This window comes from Chelon labrosus (assembly GCF_963514085.1).
Source record: "Chelon labrosus genome assembly, chromosome: 19".
NCBI lineage: Eukaryota > Metazoa > Chordata > Actinopteri > Mugiliformes > Mugilidae > Chelon > Chelon labrosus.
Window position 1 is genome coordinate 1678579 of NC_140352.1, and position 22610 is coordinate 1701188.

General features: G+C 43.2%; 3 protein-coding genes across 3 annotated transcripts; 2 read left to right on the forward strand and 1 right to left on the reverse strand.

Annotated features, from left to right (window-relative positions):
* Positions 1-648: 648 nt before the first annotated feature.
* On the forward strand, positions 649-12198 carry LOC311504251 (microfibril-associated glycoprotein 4-like; the record flags this gene model as incomplete). Its single annotated transcript, XM_084567270.1, has 5 exons — positions 649-816; positions 1803-1841; positions 2096-2192; positions 2280-2447; positions 11907-12198. Coding segments are annotated over 5 exons (726 nt in total), but the record flags the coding sequence as incomplete, so codon positions are not given.
* Positions 12199-12208: 10 nt separating this feature from the next.
* Positions 12209-17374, forward strand: minpp1b (multiple inositol-polyphosphate phosphatase 1b). Its single transcript, XM_084567333.1, has 7 exons — positions 12209-13389; positions 13461-13652; positions 14680-14880; positions 15033-15130; positions 15447-15577; positions 15649-15782; positions 15878-17374. Exons 1-7 carry the CDS (start codon positions 12984-12986, stop codon positions 16129-16131), a joined length of 1416 nt encoding a protein of 471 aa, XP_084423459.1. The 5' UTR covers positions 12209-12983; the 3' UTR covers positions 16132-17374.
* Positions 17375-17469: 95 nt separating this feature from the next.
* atad1b (ATPase family AAA domain containing 1b) lies at positions 17470-22369 on the reverse strand. The gene is made up of 10 exons (XM_084567336.1): positions 21853-22369; positions 20737-20931; positions 20207-20305; positions 20010-20130; positions 19682-19882; positions 19451-19557; positions 19253-19342; positions 19108-19158; positions 18801-18931; positions 17470-18712 (listed from the first exon to the last, which is right to left on the reverse strand). Exons 2-10 carry the CDS (start codon positions 20908-20910, stop codon positions 18592-18594), a joined length of 1095 nt encoding a protein of 364 aa, XP_084423462.1. The 5' UTR covers positions 20911-20931; positions 21853-22369; the 3' UTR covers positions 17470-18591.
* Between the last annotated feature and the right edge of the window lie 241 nt (positions 22370-22610).

Here is a 22610-nt window from a genome sequence, read left to right on the forward strand (position 1 = left end):
TTAACCCCATTCAATAGAAAATTAAAAGATAGTCTCCTCCCTTTTCTACCTTGCTACCCACAACAAAAGACTCGCCACTAGATGTCAGCCCAAGGTCATTTACTGGCTCAACACACAGAACACAGAGGAAGGCTGAGGTGGCAGCCAAAACAATTCACTGTCATTCACATAACATATATATATATATATATTTACTTGTTTTAGGAAAACAGAGTCAATAATTACCAAGTGAACCTCTGGAACGTTAGGCTGAATATACAACTCACATAAATGTCAAACACTTCCACTACTATAGAATAGATCAATGAATATTTTAATCTTTAAAATAATCAGTTCAATTAGTTTAGAAAATTTTGAATATACCTGCTATATTTGATCCACAACTTATGAACATAATGAATAAAGTATAAAGTAATTATAGGATGCTTTAATAAAGTAAATATTCATGTTGAAATATCAGTAACAATATAATTAATATTCTTAACCTTAGTGAGTGTAGAGCACAGATGAATCCACCAGGGGGCAGATGACATGGGTTAAATTCTTTACATGAAAGAGTTGATGATGTGGAGCAGAAGAATCAGAAACTCATGGATCAAATACGATACGTTTGGTGTTAGACGGTTAATTTAATAAAAACAAACGTCTCTTCAGTTCCAGCTGCTGTCCGGACTCCTCTTCCTCCTGATTCCACTGTTGACCAACTGCTTTAAACTCATCCTGCCTCTGGACTGTGGCGACATCTATAATTATGACAACAGCCGACCAAGTGGAGAGTACACCATCTATCCCATCGGAGCCACATCGGCCGTCCAGGTATGTTCTCTAATTATCTGTTTGTTGTTCAGAGACGATGGAAACATTATCAGAGAGACCACATGATGGCGCTGCTTATTTACAGACAGACAAACTGAGATCAGATCTCATGTGCTGGCTGGGGACACGTGGAGACACATTTTAGTAACAGGACAAACTGCAAGGGCGAAAGGCATCAAACCTGGTAACTTGGCAGAAGTCCTACCATGTCACTTTGCCAAGGTGTCAATACACATGCCTGCAGCTAGGTGGTGCTATAATAAGTCAATTTACGTTTTGCCTCATATCTCGAGAACTGTGTGCCCTAGAAACAAAAGCCCTGGTTCTAATGGACTAGGCCACGCCCATTTCCGCCTGCCATTTTGAAAAATTACACCTCAAAGCAAAATCAACTCCACCTAGCCCGTTCATCCAATTCTCACCAAAGTTGACGTGAATCATTTATGGACAAAGATAATGAAAAGTTCTCTAAAGAACTTCAGCAGGTTATTGATTACAAAGTTAATGGTTAATTCATTTTTATGGCGTGGCGCAGTATAAGCTAATATTTTGTGAAGTATATACCCAAACTTAATCAAACTTCTCATCATTGATAATAATATGATTCTGTACAAGTACGCCAACTTTTGAGACCCTTGGTCTCTAGGGGGCGCTACAAAAGCAACATTTAAATATCTCAAAAACTGCAATAGCTAACTTCATGACATTTGGCATACACTATCTGTAACATATTGTGTAGATGCCCATCAAGTTGCATGACATTACGTCTAAAAGGGGCACTACAGGTGACACAGAAACATTTCATATTCCTTTAAGGCCTTGACAACAATAATCTGTGGATGACTCCTTACAAGCCCACCAAGTCTATAGGGGGTGCTACTGGTGACTTATGCCTTTGCGTCCCACTCGGGGACGACTTCGCCACGGCATGGACCCCTTTATGACCGCTTGTCATCACCTAGTTTATTTCTTGTGTTTGTGTGTAGGTGTACTGTGACATGGACTCTCTGAGAGGACGGTGGACGGTGAGTTTTTAACTCCTCTTTGATATGACCAAGATACTTCTGTCAAGTGTCTGCTCTCCTACCAACAAATCATTCTTAATTAAAGATCTTGTTACTTGTCAGTCTGGAGTTTTACATTTTTAAATGAAACAGCTGACGCACCAGTTTTTAAGAGATTACAAAAGCAGCTGATTCTTTAGTGTGACAATGTTTTGGTCTGGAAATGTGACCTGTTGGACATAGTTGACCTCCTTACTGCCCCCCTCCCCCCACAGGTGTTCCAGAGGAGGATGGATGGCTCTGTGAACTTCTACAGGCCCTGGGATCAGTACAAGCTGGGCTTTGGGAGTGCTGCTGGAGAGTACTGGCTCGGTGAGTCATGATAAAGAACCAAACATTAGACTCTGAGTTGACGTCATGGACAGACACGTGTCCATAAAGATTTCTGTTTGATTTTAGGTCTTGAAAATATCTACCACCTCACACTGAGGAAAAAGTACGAGCTGTTGGTAGACATGGAGGACTTCAGTGGAAATAAGGTGTACGCTCGTTACTCCTCGTTTTCCATCGACCCAGAATCTTACGGATACACACTGAGAGTGTCTGGATTCACCGACGGAGGGGCAGGTGGGTAAATACATGATTACATCACAGAAGGAAAGTAGGCTTTTGTGAAGCTGCAGGAATTTTAGCCCATTCCTCAGAACAGAACCACTTCAGTTCTGAGATGTTGGTGGGTTTCCTCACATCAACTGCTTGCTTCAGGTCCTTCCACAACATTTCTATTGGATTAAGGTCAGGACTTTGACTTGGCCGTTCCTAAACATTCATCTTGTTCTTCTTTAACGTTCTTTTATAGAACCACTTGTGTTCTTGGGCTCGTTGTCTTGCTGCATGACCCAGTTTCTCTTCACATTCAGCTCATGGACAGATGTTCTGACATTTTCTTTTAGAGTTCACTGGTAGAATTCAGAATTCATTGGTCCATCAATGATGACAAGCCGTCCTGGTCCAGATGCAGCAGAACAGGCCCAAACCAGGACATTAGCACCCCCATGTTTGATGGAGGGATGAGGTTCTGATGCTGGAATGATGCAGTGTTGTTTCATCTCATTTAAACCAAACTATTCTACTTTGGTCTCATCTGTCCACTAAACATTGTCCCAATAGTCTTCTGTCTTGTCCACATGATGTTTAGAAATGTTCTTCTTGGAGAGCAGTGTCTTTGTCCATCACACCATGGTTGTTCAGTGGATTCATCAACATTAACATCAGCCAATGAGAGAGAGGCCTTTAGCTGCTTAGAAGTTCCCCTGGGTTCCTTTGGGACCTCTCAGACTATTATGGAGTGATCTTTGTTGGTGGACCACTCCTGTGGAGGGGAACAGTCGTCTTCAATCTGTCTGACTGTGAATTATTTGTAGGTTCCAAATTCTTTAGAGATGGTTCTGGAACCTTTTCCAGCCTGATGAGCAACAACAACTCTTTTTCTGAGCTCAGTTACTTAGTTACAAGGAGGTCACAGCAGATACTGAAAACAAGGCTTCCCTGACTTTAACAACTCACTGATATGAACAAATGATTAATTTACTGAACAAACAAATACCAAAGTATAATATTTCTGTCTCATGTGTTTGATTGGGTTCTCTTTGTCTACTTTCAGGACTTCTGTTGTTTTGAGTTATTTTTATGAAGAAATGTAGATAATTCTAAAGAACACAAAAAAAACAACTTACTGTATGTTCAGATTCAGTGACTTCTGGTTCTCCAGGAGATCATCGTCTCTGATCTCCATCAGAATAAAACTGCACACATTAACTTAGAACAAGAAGTTTTCTCCAGTGTCCCAGTGTTTAGTCACAGATCATCATGATGCTCTGCAAAGAGGAAATGCTCAGAGAGAACTTGACTAAATCAAAACATCTGTTCATATATTGTTGGTTGTAGATGGAGTTCAGCTGTTTCTTCTCCATGTTTCTACAGGAGACTCCCTGACATATCACAATGGACAGAAGTTCTCCACTTTTGACAAAGACCAGGACCCCTCAGGTGCAAACTGTGCCATAACAAATCTGGGGGGGTTCTGGTACAATAATTGTCACTATACAAACCCCAATGGAGTTTATCGCTGGGGGGCTGATGGTGTTGTTGATGGTGTGGCTTGGTATCACTGGAAGAATAAGTACCACTCCCTGAAGTCCATCAGCATGAAGATCCGTCCTGTGCAGTAAATCTCCAGGACAAACTTTATTTCTTTTCTCTCATTAATTATGTTGTTTCATATGTGTGATTAGTATGAGATCAACAACAAACCTGAAACAAGGGAAACTGGACCTGTAGGGTTTCTGGAAGACGGGATCAGGATCAAAACAGATTCCTCCAGTTCCTGAAGGACTGAGAACCTTCACAGAAAACTACTGGTCCATTTTAAAATTTTCTGTAGCTTGAGTGTGAGAGAAGGTTTTGGTTGGTTTTCTCTTTACACTCAGTCTGCTGCTGTAACCAGACCCTTTAATTTCTGCTTAGAATCATTATCTGCTGCAATAAATGAAGAGCAAAGCAAGAAGCTGTTGTGATCTGATGGTGTGGTCAGTTTTTACACTAATACTCTCAAAGGTACAGTAGCTACTGGTTTTAATAGTCGTGTTAATATCAGTCATCTCTGAATAACAACTGATGGAAAACCACAAGAAAGAAATGTCCTCTTGGTCCTCACGTTATTAACTCTGCCTACATGTACCAGAATGCATTTCGCTTGAGCAAAGTGCTTGGTTCTCGAAGCTTTTATTTTGAAAGGAAAGAACAGGCTTTTATTTTGGCTCACGCTAAGTGGAAGTTGTATTCTATATTTAAATCAATGTATTGTTTTTTAAATTCAATTAAACTGGTGTTTTTATTAGGATAAACACTTAATAAACCGAATTCCATTTTGGAGCGGAAGGACCAGAGGTCAAAGGTCACTGAACCTGGAACAACAATGCAAACAAATTCGGCAGGTGTGAAGTTCATATATATATATATATATATATATATATAGACGCCTCATTGAGCGGGCTGGCCCGTTGCTGCGATATGTCAGAATCATATTGGAGGAGGCAGCTCTGCCCCCCCACCCCCCTCCCGTTTCTTCTGCATAGATAGATTTAGATAATGTTCTTGTCCCAATGATTGTCAGTATTAGTAGTTAAAATCACTGGATATAAAAACGATGAATCTAAATCAGTAACATGTAAACGCTGTAATACAGATGTCTCATTTCCATGTCAGGATCTGGTTATTATAGACACAGATTCAATATTTAACTGTCGTGTATCATCACAGTAACAGCTGTAAACACTCGTGACCTGAACACTGAACATAGAAAGAGTAGTTAACGTTTAGAATCATCAGAGAACGTTACAGACGTTGTTTTTGGTTCCTATCAGTTTCCTGAATATATGTGTAAATGAGAGACATTAACTTAGAGAACTTTGTAGAAGACGTTTAATAAAGTTCACTCCATTGACTCGTATCAGTTCGTGGGACAGAGCTGCCTCCTCCAATATGGCGGCGACGTTGACGTATCACAGCAACAGGCCAACCAATGAGGCGTCTATGTTTATATGTCTATGGTGAAGTTTACCTCGGGCTCCAAAAAGGTTCAAAAAAGGCAACTGGACTTGCTGAGTTTTTCAGAAGACGTTTCACCACTCATCCGAGTAGCTTCTTCAGTTCTGGTGGACTGGTGGGAAGTCTGACGTTTAAATAGGAACTCCTCCTGAAAAAACTTGCTTGTAATGCTAATAACCAATACAATACAGTTTTAACTTCTGTCCCCAAGAAGTTTCAGTCTCATTCACACCTTGACACTGGAGCCTCTGACGGACAACAGTCGTTAGAGAACCATTCATAGGAAAGAGGACAGGGACAACACAGTCGTTAAGGGAAATTAGCTGCACCAGTTTCTGGTTATTAGCATAACAAGCAAGTTTTTTCAGGAGGAGTTCCTATTTAAACCTCAGACTTCCCACCAGTCCACCAGAACTGAAGAAGCTACTCGGATGAGTGGTGAAACGTCTTCTGAAAAACTCAACAAGTCCAGTTGCCTTTTTTGAACCTTTTTGGAGCCCGAGGTAAACTTCACCATAGACATATAAACATAGACACCTCATTGAGCAGGTTGGCCTGTTGCTGTGATACGTCAACGTGGCCGCCATATTGGAGGAGGCAGCTCTGTCCCACGAACTAATACGAGTCAATGGAATGAACTTTATTAAACGTCTTCTACAAAGGGTTCTAAGTTAATGTCTCTCATTTACACATATATTCAGGAAACTGATAGGAACCAAAAACAACATCTGTAACGTTCTCTGATGATTCTAAATGTTAGAAGTCCAGTTGCCTTTTTTGAACCTTTTTTGGATATACCATGACCTGGATGACTGAGAACCTTCACAGACTTACCTCGGGCTCCTCATTCTCGCCAACATGTTCTGCTTACCAACATGCTGCTGCTGCCTGCCCCTGGTATGAAGGTTGTGTGCACACAAAAACGTTCCGTACGTGCTCGTTCACGGAAAAGTTCAGATGTATCAAGAGTGAAATGTCCGTGAACTTGTCCGTTCCTTCACCAGCGTCATGTCTGGCGTACGCTGGCTTCTACAGCTGTTGATCCTTTGGAGACACTTAGAGGTGATGCTGGGAAACCGTCATCAATGTGAAAACTATTAGTCTGACCGGTCGACCCTGAGCAGAGCCATACCAGGCGTGTGGGACGGAGTTATCCTCATGTCAGCCAGGTATATCAAATACCCACAATGCATCTGAACAGGTCAACATTAAAGAGCAATCTGCAGCAAGAACCGGTTTTCTGAATGTAATCAGAGCTATGGACTGGACACACATTTATATAAAAGCATGATGAAACATGTTCATTCATCAATGTACAGATCATATGTGATATTAACCAACATTGTGGCATTGAGGACAGATTTTAGGGAAAATGGAGGATGACAAAGTCAATAATTTCCAAGTGAACCTCTGCAACATTAGGCTGAATATACAACTCACATAAATATCAAACACTTCCATTTTATTATGGAATAAATTAATGAATATTTTAATCTTTAAAATAATCAGTTCAATTAGTTTAGAGACATTTGGAAAGAAATATACCTGCTATATTAGATCCACAACTTATGAACATAATGAATAAAGTATAAAGTAATTATAGGATGCTTTAATAAAGTAAATATTCATGTTGAAATATCAGTAACAATATAATTAATATTCAATTCAGTTTTATTTATATAGCATCAATAACAAAACAAATCGTCTCAAGACGCTTTACAAAACCCGGTCTGAAACCTCCAGAGCAGCCTGAAGGCGACGGTGGCAGGAAAAACTCCCTTTTAACAGGAAGAAACCTTGAGCAGAACCTTAAGCTCATATTGAGGGACCCATCTGCCTAAGGCCGGACGGGTAGAGACAGAAAAGAGATTCAGATTCAGATTCAGAAAACTTTATTTGTTCCCGGGGGCAATTTAAGGCACAAGTGAGCAGCTTAACGTGCAAGTACAGACATTTAAGGTGCAAAAAAACTGAAACAGAATAAGATACAAAATACAAAGTATATACAAGTTACCATGCCATAAATGTTATGACTATCCAAAATATCCATGGAGAATGTAAACAGACTATATAAGTAAAGTGACTAAAGTGCAGATGTAAACAGTAAACAATAGTTACAGGGAATATGTATTAACAAGTTATAGACGAGGTAGAATGTGTAATAAATAAAAACAACCAAGAGTGTCTGGTATGTGAGTATGAGGGTGGGGGGCAGGGGGAGGTTGACTGTACTATGGCTGTGTGTGAGCTGGAGAACAGTCAGAGAGAGAGAGAGAGAGAGAGAGAGTCAGAGAGAGAGAGAGTGTGTGGAGGAGTTGAGGAGGAGGATGGCTTTGGGGACGAAGGTGGCTTTTCTCCTCTGAGTTCTGCAGGCGGGGCAGCGGAGCCTTTGTCCAGAGGGGAGCCACTGGAACTCTGAGTGGAGGACGTGTGAGGGGTCTTTAGTGATTTACTGATTAGTGTCTGTTGGTCATGGATTTGTGATAGAGTTCTTACAGGCAGGCCAATGATCTTAGAGCAGACCCAAACAGTGCTCTGCAGTCGGTTTGTGTTGTGGAGGCTGATGGAGTGGAACCAGCAGGTTATTGAGAAGGTGATGATGCTCTCAGTAAAACTGTAATAAAAAGTATTTGCTAACTCCAAAGGAGCTGAGTTTCCTCAGGAGGTAGAGACGTTGCTGGCACCTTCTGAGAGTCTCTTCGGTGTTGGAGGAGAATTTCAGCAGGTTGTCAAAGATGGTGCCCAGATATCTGTACTCCTCGACCAGCTCCACTGGCTTCCCATGGATGATGGTGGTGGCTGCTGTAGTCAGGTCCCTCTGCTTCTTGGAATAAGTCCCCACCATCTCCTTGGTATTACTGATGTTCAGTTCCAGGCGTGAGCTGTCGCACCACTCTATGAACTCCTGAAGAGCTGGTCTGTGGTGATGTGAGGGTCCCGACAGCAGAGACAGGAGAACTGTGTCGTCAGCGTACTTGACCAGGTGGCAGTTGGGCTTTGTGGATCTGCGGTCATCGGTCCACACAGCCCAACTGCCACCTGGTCAAGTACGCTGACGATAGAAGAGAACAGCAGGAGAAACCAGATAAAGAGGGGAGGGGGGGAGGGACACACAGCAGTAAACATTCTATATAGTAATAGCACAGAATTGCATGACTAGTAGTAGATAGGAAAGAGGGCAAGAGCTCTTTGCCAGAGAAAAGAAAGTGGAGGATGCGAGAGAGGAGAGAGAAGAAAGAAGGAGGACATGTGTTTGGTGCATCGTCCCCCAGCAGCCTAGGCCTATAGTAGCATCACTAAGGGATGGTTTAGTCCAGCCCTAACTATAAGCCTGATCAAAAAGGAAAGTCTTAAGCCTGACCTTAAAAATAGAGAGAGTGTCTGCCTCCTGAACCCAAACTGGGAGCTGGTTCCACAGGAGAGGAGCCTGATAGCTGAAAGCTCTACCTCCCATTCTACTTTTTGAAATTCTAGGAACCACAAGTAGGCCTGCACTTTCAGACCGAAGTGATCTGTTGGGATGATCTGGTACAATGAGGTCTTTAAGATACGATGGAGCTAGGCCTTTAAGGGCCTTGTATGGAAGGAGGAGGATTTTAAAGGGAGCCAATGAAGAGAAGAATAATTAATATTCTTAACCTTTACAAAATTCATAAAGATTTACCTGGAAGAAACTATAAAGTTCATGAGCCATTTTGGAAATGGCTGCCAAAAGCTAGTGAGTGTAGAGCACAGATAAATCCCCCAGGGGGCAGATAACATGGGTTAAATTCTTTACATGGAAGTGTTGATGATGTGGAGCAGAAGAATCAGAAACTCATGGATCAAATACGATACGTTTGGTGTTAGATGGTTAATTTAATAAAACAAACGTCTCTTCAGTTCCAGCTGCTGTCCGGACTCCTCTTCCTCCTGATTCCACTGTTGACCAACTGCTTTAAACTCCTCCTGCCTCTGGACTGTAGCGACATCTATAATTATGACAACAGCCGACCAAGTGGAGTGTACACCATCTATCCCATCGGAGCCACGTCAGACGTCCAGGTATGTTCTCTAATAATCTGTTTGTTGTTCAGAGACGATGGAAACATTATCAGAGAGACCACATGATGGCGCTGCTTATATACAGACAGACAAACTGAGATCAGATCTCATGTGCCTTCTGGAAGTGAAAGAACAGTGAGAGGCTTTGTTTTGCACTGCTGTTGTATTTATGCCTCTAGTTTTTAATCCTTTATGCCTGACATGAAATAATCAGTTTTGGTATAAGTCAGTTTTTTTGGAAATAAAGAACTTTTTGAGCTCTTAAAAAAGTACAGTTCATTATATTTGGAACATTTCAGACAGTTCTGTTGGTTTCTTTTTCTTTTTCCAAACTTATATATAATATTGTAATATAGCCGTTGTTTGAGCTGGGTACCAGGAAAGTTGTCAGCACCACACTTGTGCAGTCAGACACAATGAGACACTGCAAGATCTGGTTTAATTGGACTTATTTCTGGAGAGGATGGCAGGCAATTGATGCTGGTTTTATCTAAAGAAAAATAGGTAAAACTGTAATGAAACTAAATACATAAGGATACAAATACATCATTCTCTTTTAACTATCAACATAAAGCGTTATCATACAAAATCAACTTTAAGTAACTAAATGATTATCTTTCACAACAGAAATGTACCAACATAAGAACTCACATTTTACTCAAACAATTGCTGCAAGGAGAGAGCCCAGGGTTCTGCTGCAGGGTTTCAAAGGGCCGCACACCTGCACAGGCTCTCATCAAGACGGGCTCCTCCTACTTCCTGCTTCCTTCAGATCACTCCTCCTCCAGGGCCGTCTCTTCACAACACTGCTCCTTTGTCCGTTGCCATCATACACTTCCACAAACATGTGTTGTGAAGATCAGACTGAGACAAATCCCTGATTTATTTAAACTAAACCAGGAACTGAACCACACCTGAGTCTCATTACATTGATGGAAACACTTCTGAACACATGGACTCTGATTTAATCCTAGAGGAGCTCCTCTCTGATATGTAATATTGGCTCTTTTCTTCGAACTGAAGTGGTTCTGTTCTGAGGAATGGGCTAAAATTCCTCCAAGCTGCTGTAGACCACTGATCAGCAGTTACCAGAAACATTTAGTTACAAGGAGGTCACAGATAGAGTTGTTATGCTTGAAGCAGATGCTTGAAACAGTGTTGAGGGTTCAAAGCAGAAGTATCGCGACAAGATGTTTCGGTGCCTCGCTTCATCAGTTGAAAAATCACGTGACTCCCCAAATGAAGCTTCATTATGTCACACGCGCATCGGCCGTCATCGGCAACGTGTCACGTTATTGTCAAACTCACAACGCTTATAAATGGACACAGTCCCTAATACGTTACGTAATTTCATTGATTCAGAAGGAGGGAGAGTGAAGTTTAAGGTAAGATTAGTAGAACATTACATTAACTTGCATGCTCACATCGGCACATAGGCATTCACACACTATACATTTATTTATGTACCTGTATACATACATAGCAGAGGAACAGACTAAAGCCTAACTCAGCTGAAATTATCTTGTTTTTAAATAAAAATCTCTGAACCACCCAAATCCTCTTCCCAGTTTCACAAGCATTTTGTACAACTACTGTCATCACTGTCCCTAGATGCACAAGCATTTCACTTATTTTGTAAATATATTTTTGTATTTCTATCAATCTTATAAAAGCATATATTTAAAACATACAGTATTACATGATGTCAAACTCAGACAAGTATATTATTATTTTATATAAAAGAAAAGAAAATCAAGCATTTCAAGATGCACATACTGTAGATCCTTTATTGTTAAGCAAACACAACTTTCTGTTTCACGACCCTTCGTTTCATGTGAATGCTATGTATAATATTATCCAGCAGATGTCACCACATTTAATTGTATCAAATGCTTCGAAACACCTGAACTGTTTCAACACAATTGCTTTAGATTGATTCAGTGGTTCAGAAAGCTTTGGTCTCTCCATCACTAGTCACAGCAGATACTGGAAACAAGGAGGCACTGACTTTAACAACTCACTGATATGAACAAATGATTCATTTATTGAACAAACAAATACCAAAGTATAATATTTCTGTCTGATGTGTTTGATTGGGTTCTCTTTGTCTACTCTCAGGACTTCTGTTGTTTTGAGTCAGTTTTATGAAGAAATGTAGATAATTCTAAAGAACACAAAACCTTTTACTGTATGTTCAGATTCAGTGACTTCTGGTTCTCGAGGAGATCATCGTCTCTAAGCTCCATCAGAATAAAACTGCACACATTAACTTAGAACAAGAAGTTTTCTCCAGTGTCTGTGTTTAGTCACAGATCATCATGATGCTCTGCAAAGAGGAAATGCTCAGAGAGAACTTTGATTAAATCAAAACATCTGTTCATATATTGTTGGTTGTAGATGGAGTTCAGCTGTTTCTTCTCCATGTTTCTACAGGAGACTCCCTGACATATCACAATGGACAGAAGTTCACCACTTTTGACAAAGATCAGGACTCCTCACCTGAAAACTGTGCCAGACATCATCTGGGGGCGTTCTGGTACAATGATTGTCACACCACAAACCCAAATGGAGTTTATCGCTGGGGAGCTGATGATACTATCCATGCTCTTGGAGTGGAGCGGACTACCTGGAAGGGCTATGACTACTCCCTGAAGTCCATCAGCATGAAGATCCGTCCTGTGCAGTAAATCTCCAGGACAAACTTTATTTTTTTTCTCTCATTAATTATGTTGTTTCATATGTGTGATTAGTATGAGATCAACAACAAACCTGAAACAAGGGAAACTGGACCTGTAGGGTTTCTGGAAGACGGGATCAGGATCAAAACAGATTCCTCCAGTTCCTGAAGGACTGAGAACCTTCACAGAAAACTACAGGTCCATTTTAAAAGTGTTAATAAAATCTGTAGCTTGAGTGTGAGAGAAGGTTTTGGTTGGTTTTCTCTTTACACTCAGTCTGCTGCTGTAACCAGACCCTTTAATTTCTGCTTAGAATCATTATCTGCTGCAATAAATGAGGAGCAAAGCAAGAAGCTGTTGTGATCTGATGGTGTGGTCAGTTTTTACACTAATACTCTCAAAGGTACAGTAGCTACTGGTTTTAATAGTCGTGTTAATATCAGTCATCTCTGAATAACAACTGATGGAAAACCACAAGAAAGAAATGTCCTCTGAGTCCTCACGTTATTAACTCTGCCTACATGTACCAGAATGCATTTCGTCTAGAAGCTTTTATTTTGAAAGGAAAGAACGGGCTTTTATTTTGGCTCACGCTAAGCGGAAGTTGTATTCTATATTTAAATCACCGTTCGTGTTTTTTAATCTAGATTCAGTTAAACTGGTGTTTACATCAGGATAAACATTTAATAAACTCCCGGACACTTTCTGTTCGGCCATTTTGGAGCGGAAGGACCAGAGGTCAAAGGTCACTGAACCCGGAACAACAACAAAGCAAACAAAGGCGGCGGGTGTGAAGTTTACCTGGGGCTGGTTCCTCCTCGTTCCCGCCGACATGTTCTCCGTTTTTCTGCCCACCAACGGGCTGCTGCTGCCGGCTCTCGCCCTGCTGCTGACCCGGGTCTCCTCCTCCTCTCTGTCGGCTCCGGACGTCCCGCACATCGCCGCTTTGTTCGGGACAAAGACCCGCTACGAGGAGGTGAACCCGCACCTGCTGCGGGACGCCTTGTCCGTGAACGCGTCCGTCCTGAAGCCTCCGCCCACGGAGCGGTGCTCCCCGGTCCACCTGACCGCCGTCATCAGGCACGGCAGCCGGTACCCGACCGTCAAGAACATCCGCCGGATCCAGAAGCTGAGCGAGCTGGTCCGGAGAGAAGCTTCCAGAGGAGGAGAGGGTGAGGAGGGCTGGCTGCGGGACATCCGGAGCCGCTGGGAGACATGGTACACCGAGGACATGGACGGTGAGGACACCCGGGAGACTTTCATTAGATGCTCTGATGATGATGATGACTCTCCTCCTCCTCTTCTTCAGGTCAGCTGGTGATGAAGGGCAGGGAGGACCTCCGTCTCCTTGCCCGTCGGATGGCCTCCTTGTTCCCGTCGCTGCTGTCGGAGGAGAACCTGAGGAACCGGAGGATCCGCTTCAGGACCAGCTCCAAGCACCGGTGCGTCAGCAGCGTGGAGTCCTTCCAGGAGGGTCTGCACCAGCACTGGGGTCCACACGGTGAGACGCGCCGCCTCCGCGGGGCATTGTGGGAAATGTAGGACAGTGGGTCCACTTAGTGTGGCGCTTTATTCAGTTTAATGTCTCTCCAGACCCCCCCCCCCCCACACACACACACACACAGACAAACAGACATCATAGTTGTAGACTTTCAGATTAAAAGCCTTGTATCATTGTTGTAGACTTTCAAATTAAAAGTCTTGTATCACAGTTGTAGACTTTCAGATTAAAAGTTTGGTGTTATAGTTGTAGACTTTCAAATTAAAAGCCTTGTATCATTGTTATAGACTTTCAAATTAAAAGTCTTGTGTCATTGTTATAGACTTTCAAATTAAAAGTCTTATGTCATTGTTATAGACTTTCAAATTAAAAGTCTTGTATCACAGTTGTAGACTTTCAGATTAAAAACTTGGTATCGCAGTTGTAGACTTTCAAATTAAGAGTCTTGTATCACAGTTGTAGACTTTCAGATTAAAAGTTTGGTGTTATAGTTGTAGACTTTCAAATTAAAAGCCTTGTATCATTGTTATAGACTTTCAGATTAAAATACTTGTGTCATTGTTATAGACTTTCAAATTAAAAGCCTTGTATCATTGTTATATACTTTCAAAATAAAAGCCTTGTATGACGGTTGTAGACTTTCAGATTAAAAGCTTGGTATCATAGTTGTAGACTTTCAAATTAAAAGCCTTGTGTCATTCTTATAGACTTTCAATTTAAAAGCCTTGTATGACGGTTGTAGACTTTCAAATCAAAAGCCCTGTGTTGTAGTAATATCCTTTCAAATTAAAAGCCTTGTATCATTGTTAAATACTTTCAAAATAAAAGCCTTGTATGACAGTTGTAGACTTTCAAATTAAAAGCCTTGTATGACAATTGTAGACTTTCAAATTAAAAGCCTTGTATCATTGTTATATACTTTCAAAATAAAAGCCTTGTATGACAGTTGTAGACTTTCAGATTAAAAGCCCTGTATTGTAGTAATAGACTTTCAAATTAAAAGCCCTGTATCATTGTGTCTGTGCAGACGCTCCTCCAGAGTACAGCCACGAGGTGGACGACCAGCTGATGCGCTTCTTTGAGCGTTGCCGTGGTTACGTGGAGGGAGTGGAGAAGAACCGGACGGCCATGATGGAGGTGGACAAGTTCAAACACGGGGACGAGATGGACGGAGTGAGGACGAGGCTGGCCGAGACGCTGGGCCTTCCTCACGACCGCCTCACGCCAGGTCAGACAGACGCGTCCTCGTAGTCCAGACGCGTCCTCATAGTCCAGACGCGTCCTCTTAGTCCAGACGCGTCCTCATAGTCCAGACGCGTCCTCTTATTGCTGGTGAAAAACCTGGTCTCACTGAAGACTGTCCCTCTGTGTCTCCCGTAGATCTGGTGGAAGCCGCCTTCTTCTTGTGTTCTTACGAGCTGTCCATTAAATCCGTCCACTCGCCGTGGTGCTTCCTGTTTGACGAGAGCGATGCTAAGGTAGCAGCGTCTTTGTCTCGGTCCTGCCAACGGTACAGTGTCCCGCTCTGACACAAAAACCTGTTGGTTGAACCCTGATGACTGAGATAGGTGAAATGCAGCGAGGTCTCACTGTGTCTGGGTTTCTTTACTTTTATTAATTAATAGTAATTAACATGCAGATACATTTTTGTTTTACTAATACGAATGAAGCTGAGAGTTTCTAAGAAGAATGAATGAAATTAGAAAATATTTGTATTTTTTAAAAACTTTTTTTTGAAGGAAAACTGAAATAATTAAATGATGTAAATAAACACCTCATCGTGTTTGACTGCAGGTGTTGGAGTATAAATCGGACCTGAAGCAGTACTGGAAGCGCTCTCATGGTCATTCAATCAATGGTCTGTCCAGCTGTCCTCTGTTCCACCACGTCTTCAGGACGCTGGACAAAGCTGGACGTCCTCGCAGGTAGAGTTCTCAGAGCTGATTGACTGGTTGGTTGATTCGTCGGCTTGTTGACTGATTAGTTTGTTTGTCAGGTCCACGGATGCGTCCCCTGAGCCGGCGTCCATCTTAGTTGGTCATGCTGAGACGCTCCTCCCCCTCCTCTCCCTGCTGGGACTCTACAAGGACCAGACTCCGCCCACTGCCAGTAACTACCACTCCCAGCACGGTATGAAGAAGCCTCACCCCCAGTCAGAAGACGGTTGGACGTTGGTTTGTCTCTGATGTTAAATGTCTCTCTCTCTCTCCTGTCGCGTCCCGCAGGTCGTAGTTTCCGGAGCAGTCGGATCGTCCCGTACGCCGCCAACCTGCTCTTCGTCCTCTACGACTGCCAGCGAGGGCCGCGGCTGCAGCTGCTCCTCAACGAGTCTCCGGTTCGATTCCCGGGGCTGGAGGGGGAGGATGCGCCGCTGTACCGGGACGTCCGGGCCACGTACCGCCACCTGCTGGACGGCTGCGACTTCGACAGGGAGTGCGAGGGGAGGGTGGTCGGCCGGGGTCCCAACATCGAGCTCTGAGCCCAGAACCAGGAACCAGGAACCAGTGACACTGACTCAGCCTTAATCCACCTGATGACGCCACTCCTCATCACCTGTCTGAGTAGGCCCCGCCCCCAGACAGCGAGCATCCAATCAGAGCTAGCTTCAGGCTAAAGCTAGCTGAAGCTTTGATTTTCTTATTGAGGCTCTGAAGATAATTTATCGACGCTGACACTAAGACTCTTCACATTCTCTGAAGGAGACGAATCTGATTTTAATTTAATCTGCTGAATTATTCCGGTCATTTATTTTAATCTGATTCAGCCGGATGGAAACGAGATACTGACGAAAACTTTTCTTCTCAGCTTTTCTCCGTCTTTTCTTCTGATTTCTAAGTGCATTTATTGAGGTTTATTTGCGTTTAGTCACTTCCTGTTTTGGTTTCTCCATCTGGATTTCATTTTGGGGCGTGTTTCATTCGGTACAGAGGAAAAAAAAAATACCTCTGCGTTGATTGTTTAGTCCTCGAACCAATCAGAGCTAAGAATCATGTGACGTGTGATTCTCTAGAAACGCCTTAATCGCTGTTAACTGTTCGTCCTTTAAAGTTATTTCCTGTCAGACAGAGGACTCTAAACAACTCGCTTCTCCGACGGCAGCCATTTTGGCTCAGATGACATGTATGACTACTCCTCTGTACTACCTTAAGCCACGCCCACTCAGTTACATCTCTTCCTCCTCTGATGTTGAACTGTTTCTAGAATCACATGGAACTGCAGCTTAAATTAGTTTTTTTTTAAATGAACGCTGGTGGAAAACTGTCACCTGTTGTTGATGGCTGGGCCGAGATAGGTGAAACGCAGTGAGGTCTCACTCTGTCGGGTTATTTTTCTACATCTCGGTGGAAGCTTTTATTTTGGTGAACTGAGGCTTTAATCTCAGTGATGATGAGGTTTATTATTATTATAATTTTTTATTTGTGGTTCTGATTCTGGTCAAAGCAGCTTTATTTAATTTATTCAGAATTTATCGTCATCTATTTGATTTTCTACTTTTTGTGTCGTTTTGTTTCGGTCATGTCTTCAGTCAGGATTTTCACAATAAGAGTCCCAGTAGTGGCGCTCACAGTGAGTCCAGATCTGAACGGGTTCGGTTTTCAGGGTGAACTATTTTGACGGGTGTTTAATTGAAATGGTGCTTTTGTTTTCAAATTATTCCTTAAATGTGGGGGTGCCAAATGTTTCAAAATAAAAGCTTTAATAAACATTTTTCTCAATTAAAACCGGACGAAATGTCGTCACTGAGTTTATTTAATGTCTAAACTGCTCATTTACATCAAACTAATATCTAATTAATTAGAATTATCATGACTGTATAATATTTAGACACGTGTTGGTTCGACCAGTTTATTGAATCATAACTTCACAAGCAACAACACTGTAAAAAAAAAACATCCTGCTGTATTCACACGCTGTGGTTTACAGGTGAAACGACCGTTGGTCATTAAGGCAGAAAGTTAATTTAAAAATGCTTTTGACTCCAGTTAAAACGGGATCAGCTGCAGTTTGTCAACGTCCGCCGCGAAGTAGAAACCACAGTCTGGGTGTCGACACTCGTCATTCAACCATCACAACAAAAAACTAAAATAAAAAAATAATAAAGTACACTTCATGAAAAAAAAAAGAAAGAAGTCCCCCGTCCCACACAGACAAACAGATTCTCCTTGTTTTACAGTGCAAACTGTTTAAACAGAAAAACATTTATTAGTCAAACATTTCCAAATAATTACCTCCAACAGGTAAGTTGGTACGAAGCAGCAGATCTGTTGAACATGCACGTATAAATAATAAGAATAAACCAGCAAAAGTTTTATAAACTTTAAATAAAAGGTTCCAATAAATATCAGAGCTTTTCTTGATATTATTGATAAAGTTGCTTCAATGAGATTAGAATTACAAATAAATGTTTAACATTATTTACTGGTGATTAAACTACAGGTTGTGTTTGGTGGATTTTGAGTCCGAAGGGAGGATTTTCACAATAAAAGTCTCTCAAACTGTTACAGCAGCTGAGGCTCATGGGAACTGTAGGACTTCCTCAGACCCGACGGAAGGGAAATCTCTCTGTTTCAGATACGTGTCACGTTAAAGTGGCTCAGAACAGACGTGAAGAAACTTTGTTTTAGTTTTTAAAAGGAAATTTTCCCGTGTGACTTTATTTACAGTAGAAACCAGCAGAGAAGCAGAAGAAGAAGAAACGTGACGATGAATTCAGTCAAAAAAACTGGGACTCCAGTTTCATGACTCTTGTAATTTTTTTGTCTCTGGGTTTTTCTGACTCTTCGTCTTTAAATAAAAACAAGAAGCAGTGGCACATGTTGAACATATTTAAACACGTCAGTATGACCGGGGTCGGGAACCGAACCCACAGCTGCTGCAGGCCGGGCTGAGGTCACCGGGCTGAGGTCACCGTGTGATCGCCGCGTGGCTGCGTGGGTTTCTAGTCCAGGGCGGCGTGCAGCAGGGCGCCGTGTCCGCCCGCCGTCTTCGACTTCTTCATCTTGCCGATCGCCCTCTCCAGGTCGTCCTGGTGGATGGGACGAATGAAGTCCTCTGATGGACTGAGAGGAGCAGAGAGACGTTCAGAGGACATGGTTTCATCAGACGATGTCTCTACGGTCTGAGACGGTCTGAGACGTAAAGTCGTACCTGTCGTTCTGAGCGTGGACGAAGTCTCGAACACAGAGCAGGGCGGCGTCGCGACACATCTCTCTGAGGTCACTTCCTGAGAACCCATCTGTTTCCTTGGCAACGCTGCAGAGGTTAACGGACGAGTCCACCTGCAGAGAGAGAGAGAGAGAGAGGCGACCAATCAGAACGTCCTCCAGGTGTTCATGTCTGAATGACTGGTGGAGGGTTTAGGTTTAAATATGAGCGTCTATTAATATTAACTGAATACACTGAGACACTTTAGTTGATGTAATGTCTGAAATGTTTGATGCCGTCGTGGACTCACGCTCTCGTTCTCCAGGATCAGTTTGAGGATCTGCTCTCTCTGCCTCATACTCTGCAGGAAATAAAATAAACAGCATTTATTGTTTTTCTTCTTTCTTCCCTCCAGATCATACTGTATCAGGCTCTTATTTTGTAGGGACACATACAGGCTGGTTGATGTGGAACCTGGTGGGCATCCTCCTCAGGATGGCAGAGTCCAGGTCCTGAGGACGGTTGGTGGCTCCCATGATGATCACCTGACACGAGACAGACGCTCAAACGTCAACGTCGTCAGAACAAACTGAACCTGACAGATCTGGAGGACCGTTACCACGGCAGCAGACCCAGCTGACAGGTGAGTTTACCTGGCAGTGGTGGTCGGTGTCCAGTCCGTCCCACAGACTCATGAACTGAGCCTTCATCATGGCCGTGGCCTCGTGGTCCGAGCTGGAGCGGTTCCTCAAGAACGAGTCTGAGGAAAGAGTCAGTCGGTGGGTGACACCTGCTGGTCAGAGAGAGGTACTGCACCGGGCACCGGGCACAGAGATGAGCCCCTTAACGAGTTTAATTAATAATAATTAATTAGTATTTCTCACCGATCTCGTCGATGAAGATGATTGACGGCTGCAGTTTGACGGCGAGCGTGAACACGGCGGCCGCCAGCTTCTGGGACTCTCCGTACCACTTGTCCGTCAGCGTGCTCGGCTGCAGGTTGATGAAGCGAAACCCCGCCTCCTTGGCCGTCGCCTTGGCGATGAGCGTTTTACCGCATCCCGGAGGTCCGTACAGCAGCACGCCTGTTGCCACGACATCAGATTATGGTCTGGTCACAGTCAGCCGTGTCTCTAGCGTTTCATTTATTTATCATGTCTCCGTCTCGGTTCGTTTCTTGTTTTGTTTTGTTTTTTAAAATTGACCTCTGACCTTTTGGAGGCTGCAGCAGCCTGGATCCCTGGAACAGGTGTCTCTTCTGAACAGGTAGGATCACCGTCTCCTTCAGCTCTGTGATGACCTCGTCCAGACCGGCGATGTCTCTCCATGTGATCTGAGACAAACACGACCAGACGCTAAAACCTGGACCTTCTGTTCATATTTCATTATGAAAACCCTTCTTCAGTTACCTGCATGGTGAGAGGATCGACCAGGTGAGCTGCGATGCTCATCTCGTACTCGGACAGCTTCACGTTTTTAACTCCAATCTGACGCATCAGTTTCTCTGCCTGAAAGACACGAAACAGGACAAAGGAACGAGGTAAGATCCCAGACGGCTTTAATATTCAACCAAAGGTCAAAAGAGACGGACAAATAAGTGGTGATTTATAAAGATCTGCAACGAGTCGTCAGCGTCATTAGAGCAAAAGTCTGGAGGAAGTGTGGGCGGGGCATCAACGCAAATATTTTATTATTAGAAAATACAAGTGAAAAACATTTAATAGTGAAAGTTCTGGTTATTATTTAGTGGAAGTTAACAAGAGGATCAATCAACTACCTGGAAAATGAATAGTTTGTTTCAGCTCCGCTTCCTTCTGTTGATTATTACTAAGTTTTATTTAATTTTAAGGTATGGGATGTTTGAGGGGTTAACTAGTTTACAAAGAGAACAACAACAATTCATTTAAAGTATAAAATCTGCGGCTGCCCGAGTCTTCACCTGTTTCTGAGCCTCGACCTTCTGCTTCCTGGTCGGGTCGATGGCGTCCACCATCCACTTGATGGTGAAGTAGGTGACGGCTCCGAATATGGTGAGTCTGAAGAGCAGGCCGATGACCTCGTTCCTGCCCAGGGGACGGGCGATGTTTTCAGCGGGGACCTCCCTCAACACCATCGTCAGGCTCAGTCGTGTCTGCTGCAGGAAGAAAAAAACTGTACTCTCAGTTCTACTGTGGTTTCAGATTTGGTTTGAGAACAAGAACGCAGCCAAATAATAGAAGATAAAAAATAGAATATGTCCTTTTAATAAACACTTCAGATTTTTAAACCAGGTTTGGTTAGATCTTCATTCTGGAGACTAGTTGTTCTCCTGCCGCCTTATCTGCAGCTGTACTTTTAAAGCTTTGTGATTCTGACAGGAAGTAACTGTAAAGTTACTTTAATTTAAAAAGTTAAAGGTAAACCTCTCCAGCCAAATTCAAAGTCAGATCATAGTTTAATCATTATAAGTTTCCCTGCATCAGCAGCGTCTTTCTAACTGGATGCAGGGAACCCGTAAACTGACAGACCTGTCAGATGAGTTTGGTCAAAGGCCGATAATAGTTTAAAGATTTTTTTCTTCTGGATTCAAGCCGGATCGAAAAGCATCTTTTGTTTAATATTTTATTGTGTCGTGTCATGTTTTAAAAGCTTAGTGTCTCTAATAAAAAAGCGACCAAGTTTGAAAATGCTCTGATTGTAAAGGGAGTCTGGTTGGACTCTACAGTGAGTGGTACTCCTGAACCACGGGGCTGTCACTGACACAAGTCACCCAGATACTCCTCGGTTTTCAGTGGAGATTCTTGACACCTGCCCTGAAACCTCATGGGGGTCCCCGGACCCCGGACCCCGGCCTGGGACTCTCCGGGGATTTCATTATAAAATCGAAAGCACTGTTTGGGCTAGCGGCTAGCTTTAGCATTAGCTTGACCTTCTGTGCTCCCCAGCTGTTGCGGACCAGATCTTCGCCGGGTAAAGAGACAGATATTGCCGCCGCGGAGCACCAACAGCTCCGGTCAAACTGAGAGGAGAGAATACCGGAAACGATTTAATTATCCGGAGAAAAGGGAACTCTTACCTCCTCCTGTCACGTCTGGAAACCGCACTTCCTCGGTTTCTTCTTCGGTAGTTCGGATACGGGTTGTCGTCTCGACGCCGTCTTCTTCTACTTTTTAATTGCGACTCACTAGCGCCACCTATGTGATGGGCTCCAGTACACACAGTCAATGAGTGGCCCGCACGCGGCATACACCTTTATTAATGAACACTGGAGTTCATCAGACCACTGCGTCACCTGTCACTCCACCTGTGTGACGTCACACACATGGGCGTGGTCGACGGTTAGAATAGGGACGCTTCAACGTAAAAATCACAGTGTGTCAATAAAAGAGGAGGAGAAGAAGAAAAACTCAAACATCCGGAAATAAGAGCGAGGTGTGTTCAGGGAGCGCGGGTCATCCGACTATTCGTGCTTCTGTACAGTCTGTTCAGATGCTGCAGGTGTCGCTGTAACTCAGCTGATGCAGTGATCGTTACGCTGGTTAAGCGTGTTTTACTTTTACAAAGACCTCTTCAGCGCCGCCATTACTGCGCTTCTCCACGGAGTTCCCTTCAGCAGCAGTTTCGGGTTTTACAGCAGCTTTCAAACACATCTCTTATAAAGATGATGAAACTCCTTTAAAAGTGCGGATGCGCCGCGGGGTTCATTATGTAACATCCACTGGTTGCCAGGTTGAGAACTATCCCCCGCTGAAGTTCTTTTATGATTTTGTGAAGGAGGTCGTGAACGGGAGGATGTCGCCTCCAGAACCTGGCAACCGCGCGTGCTGACTGGAT